Here is a 19060-nt window from a genome sequence, read left to right on the forward strand (position 1 = left end):
CCGTTGCCGTTACCGGTGTCGGTTGTGGTGCCGGTGTCGGTTCCGGTGGCGGCCCCGGCCCGGCAGCCCGGGACGAGCGGGGCTCGGCGGCCCCGGCGGGCGGAGCGGCAGCGCCCCCTGCTGGCCCCGCCCGGCCCCGCCCGCGGCGGTTCGTGCCCGGCCGCAGCCCCGGCTCCTCTGCCCGTGGCCCCCAGCGCGCAGTAATACACGGCCGCGTCCCCGCGCCGGGGCTCAGCGAGCCACAGCCGGCTCGAACGCCGATCTGCCGACACCGACAGCTGTCCTGCACTGCCCGGCAGCTCTTTGGTATCTTTCAGAGTGAGTGCGAGGAGTTCAGGTCCTTGGCCAGGGACCTGACGGTACCACTGGATCCAATCATTGGTCTGGATTTTGGTATGTGTGCAGGTGATGTTGATGCCGGTGCCCTCGGTGGTCTCCAGGAATGGCTCCTGATGTACCTGGGCTCTGACTGCAGCCACTGCCAGGGAGACAAAAGGATCAACTTTAACTCCTACTTCCTACCCAGCTCTGCCAATCCCCAGAATAAAGCCCGCAGAAGCAGCCAGGAACACAGAGAGATGAGGAGGATAACGGTTCCCAGAAGATGTCATGGAGATACGTAGGAATGGAAGCGTGCATTAATCGCTTGTGGGGAGATGAATGTGTGAATGACAGAAGGATTAGGAGAGCCACGGGAGAACAGGAGGATGTGAGAGAAGGCGCAGAAAGAGAAGAAGAGTATTAGCAGGGGGTAAGGACTGACTTCATGTGTTATAAAGAAGGAATGTTTGTGCAGGTTTTGACACAGAATAGAAGTTTGGGATGGAGAAGAGGGAGGGATGAATGGGAGAAGAGTTCTCAGTGAGAGGTCTGTGCAGAAGCCAGACAGGGCAGCAGCCTCCGGGAGCCTGCGGGATCAGCCCAGCCCCACGCACCGATCAGCACCGCAACCAGCGCCGCCAGCGCCGCGGCCCGAGCCCGCCGCATGCCGCCGCTCCGCCGGCCGAGCCTCGCTGTGCCCCTGAGCCCCGGCTCTGCTGCGGCCGTGCCGCCTCCTCTGCGCCGCCCCAGCTCCGCCCCGGCCGCCTCAGTCCCCGCCTCTCACGGCACCGGCACAACCAGCGACACAGGTGCCTTTGGCACGGCCAGGGACAAGGGACAGCTGTGTCCCATCGCACACAGCAGCGACACCGCCTGGGAAGCAGATCCACCCTGCAGACACCTGCATTGGGCGGCTGCCGGCCCCGCTCAGGCTGTTTGTGAGCCTGGGAGCTGCTGCTGCTCTGTGCTGGTCAGTGCTCGGTGTCCCTGGCATGGTCAGGAAATCCCTCCCGGTCACGGACACACACGGACAGACCCAGGGCCATCCTCACCAGTGTGGAGCCACAGACAAATCCGTGCTTCTCTTGTGTCCCTGCAAACAGGGCTGCTCCGAGAGCACACAAGGCAGGGACACCATACCAGCCCTGGGCTCTGCTGAGGACACGTAGGGCCAAAAGCAGCAGGGCTGGAGTGTGGAAGGACAAGGTCCCAGCCAAGGACAGCGGGTATTTTTCTTTCCGTAGAGACTACACAATATGGAAATGAGTCAAAATAGTCCAAAACTTTTTCCTAAGGGAAATGCTAGGATGGATGCTACAAAAACCATCAGACCAGTGTCGACACATGTGGATGCAAATGCTGGTGAGCATCAGGGTGAGATCAGAGTCCCTTTCCCAAGCTCAGCCTTGCACTGACACATCCCCTCCCTGCCCTGGGTTGTTGCACAGCTGAGGAAGCTCCCTGCACCAGGGTGTCTTGCACAGCACAGAGGTACAAGGCAGAGTCAGAGAGCTCCACTTCCTCCAGCTGCAGGACACTGGATTTGCCCGTGGTGTTCAGCTGCGTGGTGAAACGGCCGCTGCGCTTGGGGCCAGTCCCTGCTTGATAGGAGATCAGCTCTGGGGCTTGGCCTTTCTTCAGCTGGTACCACAGCAAGCCATTAAAATTACTGGTTTGGTATCTGCATGTGGTGTGGAAGGGGTGTCCCTGCTTCACCAAGACTGGTCCATGTTCCTGGGTGACCGTGTCCTGCCCCGTGGTGCCTGGAAGAAAGTGAAGGTGAGCAGCTCCACGGGGAAAGACAATGGGAAGCAAATGGAAGTGGATGGAAAACCCTGGTGGAGAAAGCTCCTGCATTGGAGCAGAGTCCTGAGAGATTTTGGGCAGGAGTTCGGAGCTCTCTGCTCTGCATCAGCAAAATGAGAGCTGGGTTCTGTCCCTGCTCCTGCTCCCTCTGCTTAAAGGACCAGGGAACAGGCTGCCATGCCTGAACGTTGTGTGCTGGAACCATCATCCCTCCAGCTGCCTGAGGTGCCCAGCGAGGTACAGCAGAAAGGTTCATGCAGCTTTCCCCATCGCTGTCATGCCTGAAAGCTCCTGAGCACACACAAAGCTGAGCTTGGGAAGAGGGAGCCCTGGTTGTGTCCATGGCAGCGAACACGGGGAGCTGTGGCAGAGCTGTGTCAGCCTGGAGGCAGAATGGAACACCCTGACAATGTAATGGCATGATAATCGGTGAGGTGCCCGGGGCAGGTTAGGCAGAATGTGGGAATTTATATCTAAATTGGAAGAGTGCTCGGTTGTAGAGACAGCTGAGATCTCTTGAAGTGACTGCAGGAGGATGAGAAGAGAGAGGCAGAGGCAGATGGATTGAAGGTGAGAAAAGAGACAGAGAAGTCTGAGGTTTCACTTCTCTCGTTTCCCTTTTCCTTTACAAACCAAGGAGCTTCTTCAGGAAACACTTCCAAAACCACAAAGAGACGCAGATTATGCTCAGCCTTTTCCTTATATTGATTGATATTTCCTCATACGAGCTTGATAAAGCTGCTGAGGATTTCCTGGGGAAAGGAAAAAGAAGGGAGGCTTGGGGAAAGCCAGGACTTACCCAGGAGCTGTCCCAGGAAGACGGTGAGGATGAGATATGCGAGCTGCATGCCGAGACCCAGCTGCTGAGTGACCAAGTGTTTGCTGAGCGAGGCAGAGGCAGGAAGGAGGTCCCAGCCCCGAGAGAACAGAGCTGCGGAAACGACGCCCGGCGGGAGCAAAGGGAGCAGCGGCGGGAGCAGGCGGAGCCATGACCTGTCCTTGCCTGCCTGAAATGCTCCTTGTGCGTTTCTGGCTCCTCCAGCAGCAGCCCCCGAGGCTCCCTCAGTCATTGGCATTGTGAGCATTCCGTGCCCCTGGGGCATCAGTGATGGGAAGGGGCTCTCTTTCAAGCGTTGTCTCCCTGCAGCGCTTGCAGCGCTGCTAAATCCTGGCATTTGTTCTTCTGGATGTTTGACAGGTTACTAAAGTGAAGGGAAAGGGGCAAATCGAGTTCCGGGGTAAGGTGGGCATAAGCAAGCCCTTCAATGATATGAAACGCTCCTTGCTCCAACGGATTTATTGTTTTCCCTCCCGGATGTTCTACTCTTTCAGGGAGATGCTGAATGCACATCCATGGATGTTTGTGGACATCTGAGAATGAGAGCAAAATGTAGAGAAGTGAATTCCATCCTCCGGCGGTATTAAAAGTGCACCTGCCTTACACAGCCAGGTGAGAATTCAGCTTGCAGTGTGGCACCGAGACATTTCTGCAGAGACAGAGATTTCTTTGTCACCTCAATGCAAACACCTCTCATGCACTGACCTACTGACCTGACAGCACTCCAGGAATTAGCCCTTGTGTGCCCGTCGGTTGTGCTGCTTTGTCAGCTCCCAGCCCTGGTGCTCTCAAGGTGCAGCCGGAGCTGGGCCAGACTGTGTTCGGGGACAGTGTTAGCGCAGGTTGTGGGCTGGTTGTGAGGCGTGTTTGGGGCCGTGCGGGGCTGTGCGGTGTCGGTGCTGCGGGCTCGGGGCAGAGGAAGGAGCTGCGGAGGGGCGGCTCGGGAGCCCGGCGGGCGGAGCGGCAGCGCCCCCTGCTGGCCCCGCTCGGGTCAATGACGGTGCCGGTGTCGATGGTGGTGTCGGTCCCGGTCCCATTGGGGGATCGGTACCGATGTCCATTGCCGGTGTCTGTGCCGGTCCCAGTGCCGGTGCCTGTGTTCGGTTCTGGTGGCGGCCCCGGCCCGGCAGCCCGGGACGAGCGGGGCTCGGCGGCCCCGGCGGGCGGAGCGGCAGCGCCCCCTGCTGGCCCCGCCCGGCCCCGCCCGCGGCGGTTCGTGCCCGGCCGCAGCCCCGGCTCCTCTGCCCGTGGCCCCCAGCGTGCAGTAATACACGGCCGCGTCCCCGCGCCGGGGCTCAGCGAGCCACAGCCGGCTCGAACTCCGATCTGCCGACACCGACAGCGATCCTGCAATGTCCGACAGCTCTTTGGTATCTTTCAGAGTGAGTGCGAGGAGTTCAGGTCCTTGGCCTGGGAGCAAACTGTACCACTGGATCCAATCACGGGGCTGGATTTTGGGATGTGAGCAGGTGATGTTGATGCCGGTGCCCTCGGTGGTCTCCAGGAATGGCTCCTGATGTACCTGGGCTCTGACTGCAGCCACTGCCAGGGAGACAAAAGGATCAACTTTAACTCCTACTTTCTACCCAGCTCTGCCAATCCCCAGAACAAAGACCGCAAAAGCAGCCAGGAACACAGAGAGATGAGGAGGATAACGGTTCCCAGAAGATGTCATGGAGATACGTAGGAATGGAAGTGTGCATTAATCGCTTGTGGGGACAGGAATGTGTGAATGACAGAAGGATTAGGAGAGCCACGGGAGAACAGGAGGGTGTGAGAGAAGGCGCAAAAAGACAAGGAGAGTATTAGAAGGGGGTAAGGACTGACTTTATGTGTTATAAAGTCGGAATGTTTGTGCAGGTTTTGGCACAGAATAGAAGTTTGGGATGGAGAAGAGGGAGGGATGAATGGAGAAGAGTTCTCAGTGAGAGGTCTGTGCAGAAGCCAGGCAGGACGGCAGCCTCCGGGCAACTGCGGGATCACTCCCGTCCCACGCACCGATCAGCACCGCAACCAGCGCCGCCAGCGCCGCTGCCCGAGCCCGCCGCATGCCGCCGCTCCGCCGGCCGAGCCTCGCTGTGCCCCTGAGCCCCGGCTCTGCTGCGGCCGCGCCGTCTCCTCTGCGCCGCCCCAGCTCCGCCCCGGCCGCCACAGCCCCGGCCTCTCACGGCACCGGCACAAGCAGCGACACAGGGACCTTTGGCACGGCCAGGGACAAGGGACAGCTGTGTCCCATCGCACACAGCAGCGACACCGCCTGGGAAGCAGATCCACCCTGCACACACCTGCATTGGGCGGCTGCCGGCCCCGCTCACGCTGTTTGTGAGCCTGGGCAGCTGCTGTTGCTCTGTGCTGGTCAGTGCTCGGTGTCCCTGGCATGGTCAGGACATTCCCTCCTGGTCAGGGACACACACGGACAGACCCAGAGCCATCCTCAACAGTGTGGAGCCACAGAAAAATCCGTGCTTCACGTGTGTCCCTGCAAACGGGTCTGCTCCGAGAGCACCGAAGGCAGGGACACAAAACCAGCCCTGGGCTCTGCTGAGGACACGTAGGGCCAAAAGCAGCAGGGCTGGAGTGTGGAAGGATAAGGTCCCAGCCAAGGACAGCGGGTATTTTTCTTACCGTAGAGACTACACAATATGGAAATGAGTCAAAATAGTCCAAGTATTTTTCCTAAAGGAAGTACTAGGATGGATGCTACAAAAACCATCAGACCATTGTAGACACATGTGGATGAAAATTCTGGTGAGCATCAGGGTGAGATCAGAGTCCCTCTCCCAAGCTCAGCCTTGAACTGACACATCCCCTCCCTGCCCTGGGTTGTTGCGCAGCTGAGGAAGCTCCCTGCACCAGGGTGTCTTGCAGAGCACAGAGGTACAAGGCAGAGTCAGAGAGCTCCACTTCCTCCAGCTGCAGGACACTGGATTTGCCCGTGGTGTTCAGCTGCGTGGTGAAACGGCCGCTGCGCTTGGAGCCAGCCCCTGCTTGATAGGAGATCATCTCTGGGGCTTGGCCTTTCCTCAGCTGGTACCACAGCAAGGAATAAAAAGCACTGGTTTGGTATTTGCAGGTGGTGTGGAAGGGGTGTCCCTGCTTCACCAAGACTGGTCCATGTTCCTGGGTGACCGTGTCCTGCCCCGTGGTGCCTGGAAGAAAGTGAAGGTGAGCAGCTCCACAGGGAAGGACAATGGGAAGCAAATGGAAGTGGATGGAAAACCCTAGTGGAGAAAGCTCCTGCATTGGAGCAGACTCCTGAGAGATTTTGGGCCGGGATTCGGAGCTCTCTGCTCTGCATCAGCAAAATGAGAGCTGGGCTCTGTCCCTGCTCCTGCTCCATCTGCTTAAAGGACTAGGGAACAGGCTGCCATGCCTGAACGTTGTGTGCTGGAACCAGCATCCCTCCAGCTGCCTGAGGTGCCCAGCGAGGTACAGCAGAAAGGTTCATGCAGCTTTCCCCATCGCTGTCATGCCTGAAAGCTCCTGAGCACACACAAAGCTGAGCTTGGGAAGAGGGAGCCCTGGTTGTGTCCATGGCAGCGAACACGGGGAGCTGTGGCAGAGCTGTGTCAGCCTGGAGGCAGAATGGAACACCCTGACAATGTAATGGCATGATAATCGGTGAGGTGCCCGGGGCAGGTTAGGCAGAATGTGGGAATTTAGATCGAAATGGGAAGAGGGCTCGGTTGTAGAGACAGCTGAGATCTCTTGAAGTGACTGCAGGAGGATGAGAAGAGAGAGGCAGAGGCAGATGGATTGAAGGTGAGAAAAGAGACAGAGAAGTCTGAGGTTTCACTTCTCTCGTTTCCCTTTTCCTTTACAAACCAAGGAGCTTCTTCAGGAAACACTTCCAAAACCACAAAGAGACGCAGATTATGCTCAGCCTTTTCCTTATATTGATTGATATTTCCTCATACGAGCTTGATAAAGCTGCTGAGGATTTCCTGGGGAAAGGAAAAAGAAGGGAGGCTTGGGGAAAGCCAGGACTTACCCAGGAGCTGTCCCAGGAAGACGGTGAGGATGAGATATGCGAGCTGCATGCCGAGACCCAGCTGCTGAGTGACCAAGTGTTTGCTGAGCGAGGCAGAGGCAGGAAGGAGGTCCCAGCCCCGAGAGAACAGAGCTGCGGAAACGACGCCCGGCGGGAGCAAAGGGAGCAGCGGCGGGAGCAGGCGGAGCCATGACCTGTCCTTGCCTGCCTGAAATGCTCCTTGTGCGTTTCTGGCTCCTCCAGCAGCAGCCCCCGAGGCTCCCTCAGTCATTGGCATTGTGAGCATTCCGTGCCCCTGGGGCATCAGTGATGGGAAGGGGCTCTCTTTCAAGCGTTGTCTCCCTGCAGCGCTTGCAGCGCTGCTAAATCCTGGCATTTGTTCTTCTGGATGTTTGACAGGTTACTAAAGTGAAGGGAAAGGGGCAAATCGAGTTCCGGGGTAAGGTGGGCATAAGCAAGCCCTTCAATGATATGAAACGCTCCTTGCTCCAACGGATTTATTGTTTTCCCTCCCGGATGTTCTACTCTTTCAGGGAGATGCTGAATGCACATCCATGGATGTTTGTGGACATCTGAGAATGAGAGCAAAATGTAGAGAAGTGAATTCCATCCTCCGGCGGTATTAAAAGTGCACCTGCCTTACACAGCCAGGTGAGAATTCAGCTTGCAGTGTGGCACCGAGACATTTCTGCAGAGACAGAGATTTCTTTGTCACCTCAATGCAAACACCTCTCATGCACTGACCTACTGACCTGACAGCACTCCAGGAATTAGCCCTTGTGTGCCCGTCGGTTGTGCTGCTTTGTCAGCTCCCAGCCCTGGTGCTCTCAAGGTGCAGCCGGAGCTGGGCCAGACTGTGTTCGGGGACAGTGTTAGCGCAGGTTGTGGGCTGGTTGTGAGGCGTGTTTGGGGCCGTGCGGGGCTGTGCGGTGTCGGTGCTGCGGGCTCGGGGCAGAGGAAGGAGCTGCGGAGGGGCGGCTCGGGAGCCCGGCGGGCGGAGCGGCAGCGCCCCCTGCTGGCCCCGCTCGGGTCAATGACGGTGCCGGTGTCGATGGTGGTGTCGGTCCCGGTCCCATTGGGGGATCGGTACCGATATCCATTGCCGGTGTCTGTGCCGGTCCCAGTGCCGGTGCCTGTGTTCGGTTCTGGTGGCGGCCCCGGCCCGGCAGCCCGGGACGAGCGGGGCTCGGCGGCCCCGGCGGGCGGAGCGGCAGCGCCCCCTGCTGGCCCCGCCCGGCCCCGCCCGCGGCGGTTCGTGCCCGGCCGCAGCCCCGGCTCCTCTGCCCGTGGCCCCCAGCGTGCAGTAATACACGGCCGCGTCCCCGCGCCGGGGCTCAGCGAGCCACAGCCAGCTCGAACTCCCGTCCTCCGACATCGACAGCGATCCTGCAGTGTCCGACAGTGGCTTGGAACCTCTAGCTGTGAGGGCGAGGAATTCGGGGCTTTTGCCCGGGAGCTGACGGTAGAAATGGATGTAATCGCCGCTTAGTTTCTTGGAATGTGTGCAGGTGATGTTGATGCCGGTGCCCTCGGTGGTCTCCAGGAATGGCTCCTGCTGCACTTGGGCTCTGACTGCAGCCACTGCCAGGGATACAAAAGGATCAACTTTAACTCCTACTTTCTACCCACCTCTGCCAATCCCCAGAACAAAGCCCGCAGAAGCAGCCAGGAACACAGAGAGATGAGGAGGATAACGGTTCCCAGAAGATGTCATGGAGATACGTAGGAATGGAAGTGTGCATTAATCGCTTGTGGGGACATGAATGTGTGAATGACAGAAGGATTAGGAGAGCCACGGGAGAACAGGAGGGTGTGAGAGAAGGCGCAAAAAGACAAGGAGAGTATTAGAAGGGGGTAAGGACTGACTTTATGTGTTATAAAGACGGAATGTTTGTGCAGGTTTTGGCACAGAATAGAAGTTTGGGATGGAGAAGAGGGAGGGATGAATGGGAGAAGAGTTCTCAGTGAGAGATCTGTGCAGAAGCCAGGCAGGACGGCAGCCTCCGGGCACCTGCGCGATCACCCCAGCCCCCACGCACCGATCAGCAGCACAGCCGGCGCCGCCAGCGCCGCGGCCCGAGCCCGCCGCATGCCGCCGCTCCGCCGGCCAAGCCTCGCTGTGCCCCTGAGCCCCGGCTCTGCTGCGGCCGTGCCGCCTCCTCTGCGCCGCCCCAGCTCCGCCCCGGCCGCCTCAGCCCCGGCCTCTCACGGCACCGGGACAACCAGCGACACAGGGGCCTTTGGCACGGCCAGGGACAAGGGACAGCTGTGTCCCATCGCACACAGCAGCGACACCGCCTGGGAAGAAGATCCACCCTGCACACACCTGCATTGGGCGGCTGCCGGCCCCGCTCAGGCTGTTTGTGAGCCTGGGCAGCTTCTGCTGCACTGTGCTGGTCAGTGCTCGGTGTCCCTGGCATGGTCAGGACATTCCCTCCCGGTCAGGGACACACACGGACAGCCCCAGAGCCGTGCTACCCCATGTGGAGCCACAGACAAATCCGTGCTTCACATGTGTCCCTGCAAACGGGGCTGCTCCGAGAGCACCGAAGGCAGGGACACAAAACCAGCCCTGGGCTCTGCTGAGGACACGTGGGGCCAAAAGCAGCAGGGCTGGAGTGTGGAAGGACAAGGTCCCAGCCAAGGACAGCGGGTATTTTTCTTTCCGTAGAGACTACACAATATGAAAATGAGTCAAAATAGTCCAAATTTTTTTCCTAAGGGAAGTGCTAGGATGGATACTCCAAAAACCATCAGACCATTGTAGACACATGAGGATGAAAATGCTGGTGAGCATCAGGGTGAGATCAGAGTCCCTTTCCCAAGCTCAGCCTTGAACTGACACATCCCCTCCCTGCCCTGGGTTGTTGCACAGCTGAGGAAGCTCCCTGCACCAAGGTGTCTTGCACAGCACAGAGGTACAAGGCAGAGTCAGAGAGCTCCACTTCCTCCAGCTGCAGGACACTGGATTTGCCCGTGGTGTTCAGCTGCGTGGTGAAACGGCCGCTGCGCTTGGAGCCAGCTCCTGCTTGATAGGAGATCAGCTCTGGGGCTTGGCCTTTCCTCTGCTGGTACCACAGCAAGCCATTAAAATTACTGGTTTGGTATTTGCAGGTGGTGTGGAAGGGGTGTCCCTGCTTCACCAAGACTGGTCCATGTTCCTGGGTGACCGTGTCCTGCCCCGTGGTGCCTGGAAGAAAGTGAAGGTGAGCAGCTCCACGGGGAAAGACAATGGGAAGCAAATGGAAGTGGATGGAAAACCCTGGTGGAGAAAGCTCCTGCATTGGAGCAGAGTCCTGAGAGATTTTGGGCAGGAGTTCGGAGCTCTCTGCTCTGCATCAGCAAAATGAGAGCTGGGTTCTGTCCCTGCTCCTGCTCCCTCTGCTTAAAGGACCAGGGAACAGGCTGCCATGCCTGAACGTTGTGTGCTGGAACCATCATCCCTCCAGCTGCCTGAGGTGCCCAGCGAGGTACAGCAGAAAGGTTCATGCAGCTTTCCCCATCGCTGTCATGCCTGAAAGCTCCTGAGCACACACAAAGCTGAGCTTGGGAAGAGGGAGCCCTGGTTGTGTCCATGGCAGCGAACACGGGGAGCTGTGGCAGAGCTGTGTCAGCCTGGAGGCAGAATGGAACACCCTGACAATGTAATGGCATGATAATCGGTGAGGTGCCCGGGGCAGGTTAGGCAGAATGTGGGAATTTAGATCGAAATGGGAAGAGGGCTCGGTTGTAGAGACAGCTGAGATCTCTTGAAGTGACTGCAGGAGGATGAGAAGAGAGAGGCAGAGGCAGATGGATTGAATGTGAGAGAAATAACATAGAAAGGACTGAGGTTTCACTTCTCTCGTTTCCCTTTTCCTTTACAAACCAAGGAGCTTCTTCAGGAAACACTTGCAAAACCGCACAGAAAAGCAGATTTTCCTTTTCCCTTTATTCAAGGTCTTTCCCCTTTTATTCAATGCCGTTTCCCCCATGGTCCTGATTTGGCTTTTGAGGATATCCTGGGTGGAAGAAGAACAAGAAGAGCAGGGGAGCCTTGGGGAAAGCCAGGACTTACCCAGGAGCTGTCCCAGGAAGACGGTGAGGATGAGATATGCGAGCTGCATGCCGAGACCCAGCTGCTGAGTGACCAAGTGTTTGCTGAGCGAGGCAGAGGCAGGAAGGAGGTCCCAGCCCCGAGAGAACAGAGCTGCGGAAACGACGCTCGGCGGGAGCAAAGGGAGCAGCGGCGGGAGCAGGCGGAGCCATGACCTGTCCTTGCCTGCCTGAAATGCTCTTTGGGCGTTTCTGGCTCCTCCAGCAGCAGCCCCCGAGGCTCCCTCAGCCATTGGCATTGTGAGCATTCCGTGCCCCTGGGGCATCAGTGATGGGAAGGGGCTGTTCCTGCTCAGCTCGCAGTGGAGTCCTCAGCTCCGCAGCTGCAATGGGCAGCTCTGCTGCACACCCAGGCCTGGGCATTTGGTATCTCAGGGGTTTCTTCCCTGCTGAGGTTTCTCACCGTCCTGAGGTGTCCTCAGTTCTGTGGGGTCACTGCTAATCTCCAGATCCTGATGGGTGTTGGAGAGCCCCATGGCTGGAGGGTGCACAGCCTCACACGCATTCCTAGGTGGGTGCTCCCTAACCCCACAGGACCCCCTCAAACCTCCATTATCCTCACGTTCCTCTTGTCCCTTCTTGTCGCTGACAAAGCTCAGCCTGAGCCAATTCACAGCATTTCCTAATGGTCCATCAATTAGCAGCTGGAGAGCTCTGAGCTCTCTCTTTGTGCTCTTATCACCTACTGCCAGATTGGCCTCATTGTGTGCTTTATTCATCACTTTCCCTTTTCTTTATCCTTTCCTTGTCAAAGGAGAATGATCCTGATGTGAGCCTTAGGGAACCAGACACTCTCAGCTTTCACATGCCCTGATTGTGGGCTCGTCTGAACTTGCTCAGACCAAGGAGTGTCTGAAGATGCTGAATGGTTCCTGTCCTCAGAGGAAATGGGGTCTCTAGAGCAACTCTCTGGGGGGAAACATCAAGTGGACTTCAGTCTTTCAAGAGTTGTCTCCCTGCAAAACTTGCAGCTCTGCTAATTCCTGGCATTTTCTTTTACTTATATATGAGATGTTACCAGTGTGAAGGGAAGGGGGATGAATCAGTTTTGGGGGACTGGTGAGTGTGATAGTGTCGTCAGGAGATTTGAAATGCTCCTGTACTCCAACCGATTTATTATTTTCCCTCTCGGAGGTTTTACTTATTCAGGAAGATGCTGAATGCACATCCATGGATGTCTGTGGACATCTGAGGATGAGAGCAAAATATAGAGAGGTGAATTCCATCCTCTGGTGGCATTAAAAGTACAGCTGCCTTACACAGCCAGGAGAGAATTCAGCTTGCAGTGTGGAACCGAGACATTTGTGCAGAGACAGAGATTTCTTTGTCACCTCAATGCAAACACCTCTCAGGCACTGACTTAGTGACCTGACAGATCTCCATAAATTAGCCCTTGTGTGCCCGTCGGCTGTGCTCCCAGCCCTGGTGCTCTCAAGGAGCAGCCGGAGGAGAGTCCGGTCTGTGTGTGGGGACAGTGTGAGCGCAGGTTGTGTGCGGGTTGGAGGCGTGTTTTGGGATGGGCGGGGCTGTGCGCTGTCGGTGCTGCGGGCTCGGGGCAGAGGAAGGAGCTGCGGAGGCGCGGGCCGGGAGCCCGGCGGGCGGAGCGGCAGCGCCCCCTGCTGGCCCCGCTCGGGTCAATGACGGTTGTGGTGTCCATGGTGTCGGTCCCGGGCCCATTGCGTGATCGGTAGCAATGTCCATTGCCGATGCTGGTGTCGGTGCTGGAATCGGCCCCATTGCCGTTGCCGTTACCGGTGTCGGTTCCGGTGGCGGCCCCGGCCCGGCAGCCCGGGACGAGCGGGGCTCGGCGGCCCCGGCGGGCGGAGCGGCAGCGCCCCCTGCTGGCCCCGCCCGGCCCCGCCCGCGGCGGTTCGTGCCCGGCCGCAGCCCCGGCTCCTCTGCCCGTGGCCCCCAGCGCGCAGTAATACACGGCCGCGTCCCCGCGCCGGGGCTCAGCGAGCCACAGCCAGCTCGAACTCCGATCTGCCGACACCGACAGCTGTCCTGCACTGCCCGGCAGCTCTTTGGTATCTTTCAGAGTGAGTGCGAGGAGTTCAGGTCCTTGGCCAGGGAGCTGACGGTACCACTGGATCCAGTCAGTGGGTTGGATTTTGGGATGTGAGCAGGTGATGTTGATGCCGTTGCCCTCGGTGGTCTCCAGAAATGGCTCCTGCTGTACTTGGGCTCTGGACGCAGCCACTACCAGGGAAAGAAAAAAAACAAACTTCAACTCCTATTTTCTAACCACCTCTGCCAATCCCCCAAACTAAGCCCGCAGAATCTATCAGGAACAGAGAGAGATGAGGAGGAAAACAGTTCCCGGAGAATGCCATGGAGATATGTAGGAATGGAATTGTCCATGAATGGTTTGTGGAAGATGAGTGATTTAATGACAGAACGATTAGCAGATCCACGGGAGAAGGGGAGGATATGGAAGAAAGCACAAAAAGACAAGAAGAAAATTAAAAAGGGGTAAGGACTGATTTCATGACTTATAAAGAAGGAATGTTTGTGCAGGTTTTGGGACAGAATAAAAGTTTAGTATGGAGAAGAGAGAGGGATGAATGGGAGAAGAGTTCTCGGTGAGAGGTCTGTGCAGAAGCCAGGCAGGACGGCAGCCTCCGGGCACCTGCGGGATCACCCCATCCCCACGCACCGATCAGCACCGCAACCAGCGCCGCCAGCGCCTCGGCCCGAGCCCGCCGCATGCCGCCGCTCCGCCGGCCGAGCCCCGCTGTGCCCCTGAGCCCCGGCTCTGCTGCGGCCGCGCCGCCTCCTCTGCGCCGCCCCAGCTCCGCCCCGACCGCCACAGCCCCGGCCTCTCACGGCACCGGCACAACCAGCGACACAGGGACCTTTGGCACGGCCAGGGACAAGGGACAGCTGTGTCCCATCGCACACAGCAGCGACACCGCCTGGGAAGCAGATCCACCCTGCACACACCTGCATTGGGCGGCTGCCGGCCCCGCTCACGCTGTTTGTGAGCCTGGGCAGTTTCTGTTGCTCTGTGCTGGTCAGTGCTCGGTGTCCCTGGCATGGTCAGGACATTCCCTCCCGGTCAGGGACACACACGGACAGACCCAGGGCCATCCTCACCAGTGTGGAGCCACAGAAAAATCCGTGCTTCACGTGTGTCCCTGCAAACGGGGCTGCTCCGAGAGCACCGAAGGCAGGGACACAAAACCAGCCCTGGGCTCTGCTGAGGACACGTAGGGCCAAAAGCAGCAGGGCTGGAGTGTGGAAGGATAAGGTCCCAGCCAAGGACAGCGGGTATTTTTCTTACCGTAGAGACTACACAATATGGAAATGAGTCAAAATAGTCCAAAACTTTTTCCTAAAGGAAGTACTAGGATGGATGCTACAAAAACCATCAGACCATTGTAGACACATGTGGATGAAAATTCTGGTGAGCATCAGGGTGAGATCAGAGTCCCTCTCCCAAGCTCAGCCTTGAACTGACACATCCCCTCCCTGCCCTGGGTTGTTGCGCAGCTGAGGAAGCTCCCTGCACCAGGGTGTCTTGCAGAGCACAGAGGTACAAGGCAGAGTCAGAGAGCTCCACTTCCTCCAGCTGCAGGACACTGGATTTGCCCGTGGTGTTCAGCTGCGTGGTGAAACGGCCGCTGCGCTTGGAGCCAGCCCCTGCTTGATAGGAGATCAGCTCTGGGGCTTGGCCTTTCCTCAGCTGGTACCACAGCAAGGCATAAAAAGCACTGGTTTGGTATTTGCAGGTGGTGTGGAAGGGGTGTCCCTGCTTCACCAAGACTGGTCCATGTTCCTGGGTGACCGTGTCCTGCCCCGTGGTGCCTGGAAGAAAGTGAAGGTGAGCAGCTCCACAGGGAAGGACAATGGGAAGCAAATGGAAGTGGATGGAAAACCCTGGTGGAGAAAGCTGCGGCCTTGTAGCAGAGTCCTGAGAGATTTTGGGCCGGGGTTCGGAGCTCTCTGCTCTGCATCACCCAAAGGAGAGCTGGGCTCTGTCCCTGCTCCTGCTCCATCTGCTTAAAGGACTAGGGAACAGGCTGCCATGCCTGAACGTTGTGTGCTGGAACCAGCATCCCTCCAGCTGCCTGAGGTGCCCAGCGAGGTACAGCAGAAAGGTTCATGCAGCTTTCCCCATCGCTGTCATGCCTGAAAGCTCCTGAGCACACACAAAGCTGAGCTTGGGAAGAGGGAGCCGTGGTTGTGTCCATGGCAGCGAACACGGGGAGCTGTGGCAGAGCTGTGTCAGCCTGGAGGCAGAATGGAACACCCTGATAATGTAATGGCATGAAAATCTGTGAGGTGCTCGGGGCAGGTTAGACAGAATGTGGGAATTTACATTTAAATGGGAAGAGTGCTCGGTTGTAGAGACAGCTGAGATCTCCTGAAGCGACTGCAGGAGGATGAGAAGAGAGGCAGATGGGTTGAAGGTGAGAGAAATAACATAGAAAGGACTGAGTTTTCTCTCTCTTCCCATTCCTTTTACAAATTGAAGAGCTTCTTCAGGAAACACTTCCAAAACCACAAAGAGACGCAGATTATTCTCAGCCTTTTCCCTTTGTTCACTTCCATTTCTCCCATGGTCCTGATTTGCTTTTTGAGGATATCGTGGGTGGAAGAAGAAGTACAGGTGTGCCTTGTAAGAAGCCAGGACTTACCCAGGAGCTGTCCCAGGAAGACGGTGAGGATGAGATATGCGAGCTGCATGCCGAGACCCAGCTGCTGAGTGACCAAGTGTTTGCTGAGCGAGGCAGAGGCCGGAAGGAGGTCCCAGCCCCGAGAGAACAGAGCTGCGGAAACGACGCTCGGCGGGAGCAAAGGGAGCAGCGGCGGGAGCAGGCGGAGCCATGACCTGTCCTTGCCTGCCTGAAATGCTCCTTGTGCGTTTCTGGCTCCTCCAGCAGCAGCCCACGAGGCTCCCTCAGCCATTGGCATTGAGAGCATTCCGTGCCCCTGGGGCATCAGTGATGGGAAGGGGCTGTTCCTGCTCAGCTCGCAGTGGAGTCCTCAGCTCCGCAGCTGCAATGGGCAGCTCTGCTGCACACCCAGGGCTGGGTATTTAGGAGCTCAGGGGCTTCTTCCCCGCTGAGGTTTCTCACCGTCCTGAGGTGTCCTCTGCTCCCTGGGGTCACTGCTAATCTCCAGATCCTGATGGGTGTTGGAGAGCCCCATGGCTGGAGGCTGCACAGCCTCACAAGCATTCCTTGATGGGTGCTCCCTAACCCCACAAGACCCCCTCAAACCTCCATTATCCTCATGTTCCTCTTGTCCCTTCCTGTCGCTGACAAAGCTCAGCCTGAGCCAATTCAAGCCCTTTCCTAATGGTCCATCAATTAGAAGCTGGAGAGCTCTGAGCTCTCTCTTTCTCCCCTTATCACCTACTGCCAGATTGGTCTCATTGTGTGCTTTGTTCATCACTTTCCCTTTTCTTTATCCTTTCCTTGTCAAAGGAAAATGGTCCTGATGTGAGCCTTAGGGAACCAGACACTCTCAGCTTTCACATGCCCTGACTGTGGCCTCGGCTGAACTTGCTCAGACCAAGGAGTGTCTGAAGATGCTGAAAGGCTCCTGTCCTCAGAGGAAACGGGGTCTCTAGAGCAACTCTCTGGGGGGAAACTTCAAGTGGAGTTCAGTCTTTCAAGTGTTGTCTGCCTGCAGCACTTGCAGAGCTGATAAATCGTGGCATTTGTTCTTCTGGATGTTTGACAGGTTACTTAAGTGAAGGGAGAGGGGCAAATCGAGTTCAGGTGGAGGGTGGGTATAAGCAAGACCATCAATGATATGAAATGCTCCTCTGCTCAAACCGATTTATTGTTTTCCCTCCCAGGTGTTCTACTCTTTCAGGAAGATGCTGAATGCACATCCATAGATGTTTTCGGACAGCTGAGAATGAGAACAAAATGTAGAGAAGTGAATTCCATCCTCCGGCGGCATTAAAAGTGCACCTGCCTTACACAGCCAGGTGAGAATTCAGCTTGCAGTGTGGAACCGAGACATTTTTGCAGAGATAGAGATTTCTTTGTCACCTCAATGCAAACACCTCTCAGGCACTGACTTAGTGACCTGACAGCACTCCAGGAATTAGCCCTTGTGTGCCCGTCGGTTGTGCTGCTTTGTCAGCTCCCAGTCCTGGTGCTCTCAAGGAGCAGCCGGAGCTGGGCCGGTCTGTGTGTGGGGACAGTGTGAGCGCAGGTTGTGTGCGGGTTGGAGGTATGTTGGGGGCCGTGCGGGGCTGTGCGGTGTCGACGCTGCGGGCTCCGGGCAGGGGAAGGAGCTGCGGAGGAGCGGCTCGGGAGCCCGGCGGGCGGAGCGGCAGCGCCCCCTGCTGGCCCCGCTCGGCTCAATGACGGTGCCGGTGTCGATGGTGGTGTCGGTCCCGGTCCCATTGCGTGATCGGTATCAATGTCCATTGCCGGTGCCGGTGTCGGTTGTGGTGCCGGTGTCGGTTCCGGTGGCGGCCCCGGCCCGGCAGCCCGGGACGAGCGGGGCTCGGCGGCCCCGGCGGGCGGAGCGGCAGCGCCCCCTGCTGGCCCCGCCCGGCCCCGCCCGCGGCGGTTCGTGCCCGGCCGCAGCCCCGGCTCCTCTGCCCGTGGCCCCCAGCGCGCAGTAATACACGGCCGCGTCCCCGCGCCGGGGCTCAGCGAGCCACAGCCAGCTCGAACGCCGATCTGCCGACACCGACAGCTGTCCTGCACTGCCCGGCAGCTCTTTGGTATCTTTCAGAGTGAGTGCGAGGAGTTCAGGTCCTTGGCCTGGGAGCAAACTGTACCACTGGATCCAATCACGGGGCTGGATTTTGGGATGTGAGCAGGTGATGTTGATGCCGGTGCCCTCGGTGGTCTCCAGGAATGGCTCCTGATGTACCTGGGCTCTGACTGCAGCCACTGCCAGGGAGACAAAAGGATCAACTTTAACTCCTACTTTCTACCCACCTCTGCCAATCCCCAGAATAAAGCCCGCAAAAGCAGCCAGGAACACAGAGAGATGAGGAGGATAACGGTTCTCAGAAGATGTCATGGAGATACGTAGGAATGGAAGTGTGCATTAATCGCTTGTGGGGACATGAATGTGTGAATGACAGAAGGATTAGGAGAGCCACGGGAGAACAGGAGGATGTGAGAGAAGGCACAAAAAGACAAGGAGAGTATTAGAAGGGGGTAAGGACTGACTTTATGTGTTATAAAGAAGGAAGGTTTGTGCAGGTTTTGGGACAGATTAAAAGTTTAGGATGGAGAAGAGGGAGGGATGAATGGAGAAGAGTTGTCAGTGAGAGGTCTGTGCAGAAGCCAGACAGGACGGCAGCCTCCGGGCACCTACGGGATCACCCCATCCCCACGCACCGATGAGCAGCAAGGCCAGCGCCGCCAGCCCCGCGGCCCGAGCCCGCCGCATGCCGCCGCTCCGCCGGCCGAGCCTCGCTGTGCCCCTGAGCCCCGGCTCTGCTGCGGCCGCGCCGCCTCCTCTGCGCCGCCCCAGCTCCGCCCCGGCCGCCTCTGCCCCGCCTCTCACGGCACCGGCACAAGCAGCGACACAGGGGCCTTTGGCACGGCCAGGGACAAGGGACAGCTGTGTCCCATCGCACACAGCAGCGACACCGCCTGGGAAGCAGATCCACCCTGCACACACCTGCATTGGGCGGCTGCCGGCCCCGCTCACGCTGTTTGTGAGCCTGGGCAGCTGCTGCTCTGTGCTATTCAGGGCCAGGGCAGTGCTTGGTGTCCCTGGCATGGTCAGGACATTCCCTCCCGACGAGGGCCACACACGGACAGACACAAATGTTTGTGTGCAGTCATACAGAAATCTGTGTTTCTCATGTGTCCCTGCAAATGGGGCTGCTCCAGCAGCTCACAAGGCAGGAACACACCAAGTAGTGATATCAGCTGTTGGCTTTGTTAAGGCCACACGGTGCCAGATGCAGCAGGGCAGGAGCATAGTGTGGAAGGACAAGGTCCCAGCCAAGCCCCGGGCAAAGTTTTTGTTGTGTTGCTCTTTTTTAATATCCATTTTATTATTATTAAACATTTAAA

General features: G+C 57.7%; 2 protein-coding genes and 6 gene segments (V, D, J or C); 1 reads left to right on the forward strand and 7 right to left on the reverse strand.

Annotated features, from left to right (window-relative positions):
- The window catches only part of LOC132084239 (feather keratin Cos1-2-like), a 55730-nt gene that overhangs the window by 7400 nt on the left and 29270 nt on the right, over positions 1-19060 (forward strand). The window lies entirely within an intron of this gene.
- Positions 1102-3029, reverse strand: LOC132084050 (T cell receptor alpha variable 1-2-like). The segment is given in 3 exon segments: positions 1102-1194; positions 1789-2084; positions 2927-3029. Coding segments are annotated over 3 exon segments (438 nt in total).
- Positions 3254-5015, reverse strand: LOC132084051 (T cell receptor alpha variable 26-2-like). The segment is given in 4 exon segments: positions 3254-3329; positions 3936-4071; positions 4165-4507; positions 4964-5015. Coding segments are annotated over 4 exon segments (607 nt in total).
- LOC132084052 (T cell receptor alpha variable 1-1-like) lies at positions 5587-7005 on the reverse strand. The segment is given in 3 exon segments: positions 5587-5598; positions 5819-6114; positions 6957-7005. Coding segments are annotated over 3 exon segments (357 nt in total).
- On the reverse strand, positions 7284-9047 carry LOC132084053 (probable non-functional immunoglobulinn kappa variable 1-37). The gene is made up of 4 exons (XM_059489035.1): positions 8996-9047; positions 8190-8537; positions 7966-8101; positions 7284-7359 (listed from the first exon to the last, which is right to left on the reverse strand). The coding sequence occupies exons 1-4, from the start codon at positions 9045-9047 to the stop codon at positions 7284-7286; spliced, it is 612 nt and encodes a 203-aa protein (XP_059345018.1).
- Positions 9162-11062, reverse strand: LOC132084054 (T cell receptor alpha variable 1-2-like). The segment is given in 3 exon segments: positions 9162-9254; positions 9851-10146; positions 11014-11062. Coding segments are annotated over 3 exon segments (438 nt in total).
- Positions 14331-15740, reverse strand: LOC132084055 (T cell receptor alpha variable 1-1-like). The segment is given in 3 exon segments: positions 14331-14342; positions 14563-14858; positions 15692-15740. Coding segments are annotated over 3 exon segments (357 nt in total).
- Positions 17374-18425, reverse strand: LOC132084056 (T cell receptor alpha variable 6-like). The segment is given in 3 exon segments: positions 17374-17521; positions 17565-17917; positions 18374-18425. Coding segments are annotated over 3 exon segments (553 nt in total).

This window comes from Ammospiza nelsoni, chromosome 26 (assembly GCF_027579445.1).
Source record: "Ammospiza nelsoni isolate bAmmNel1 chromosome 26, bAmmNel1.pri, whole genome shotgun sequence".
NCBI lineage: Eukaryota > Metazoa > Chordata > Aves > Passeriformes > Passerellidae > Ammospiza > Ammospiza nelsoni.

Coding starts and splice junctions, on each gene's coding strand:
- LOC132084053 (XM_059489035.1), bottom strand. CDS start 9,047: ATGCGGCGGGCTCGGGCCGCGGCGCTGGCGGCGCCGGCTGTGCTGCTG. Junction 8,538..8,995: donor GCCGGCTGTGCTGCTGATCG/GTGCGTGGGGGC, acceptor TATCCCTGGCAG/TGGCTGCAGTCAGAGCCCAA. Junction 7,360..7,965: donor CCGAGCGGGGCCAGCAGGGG/GCGCTGCCGCTC, acceptor CCTTCACTTTAG/TAACCTGTCAAACATCCAGA.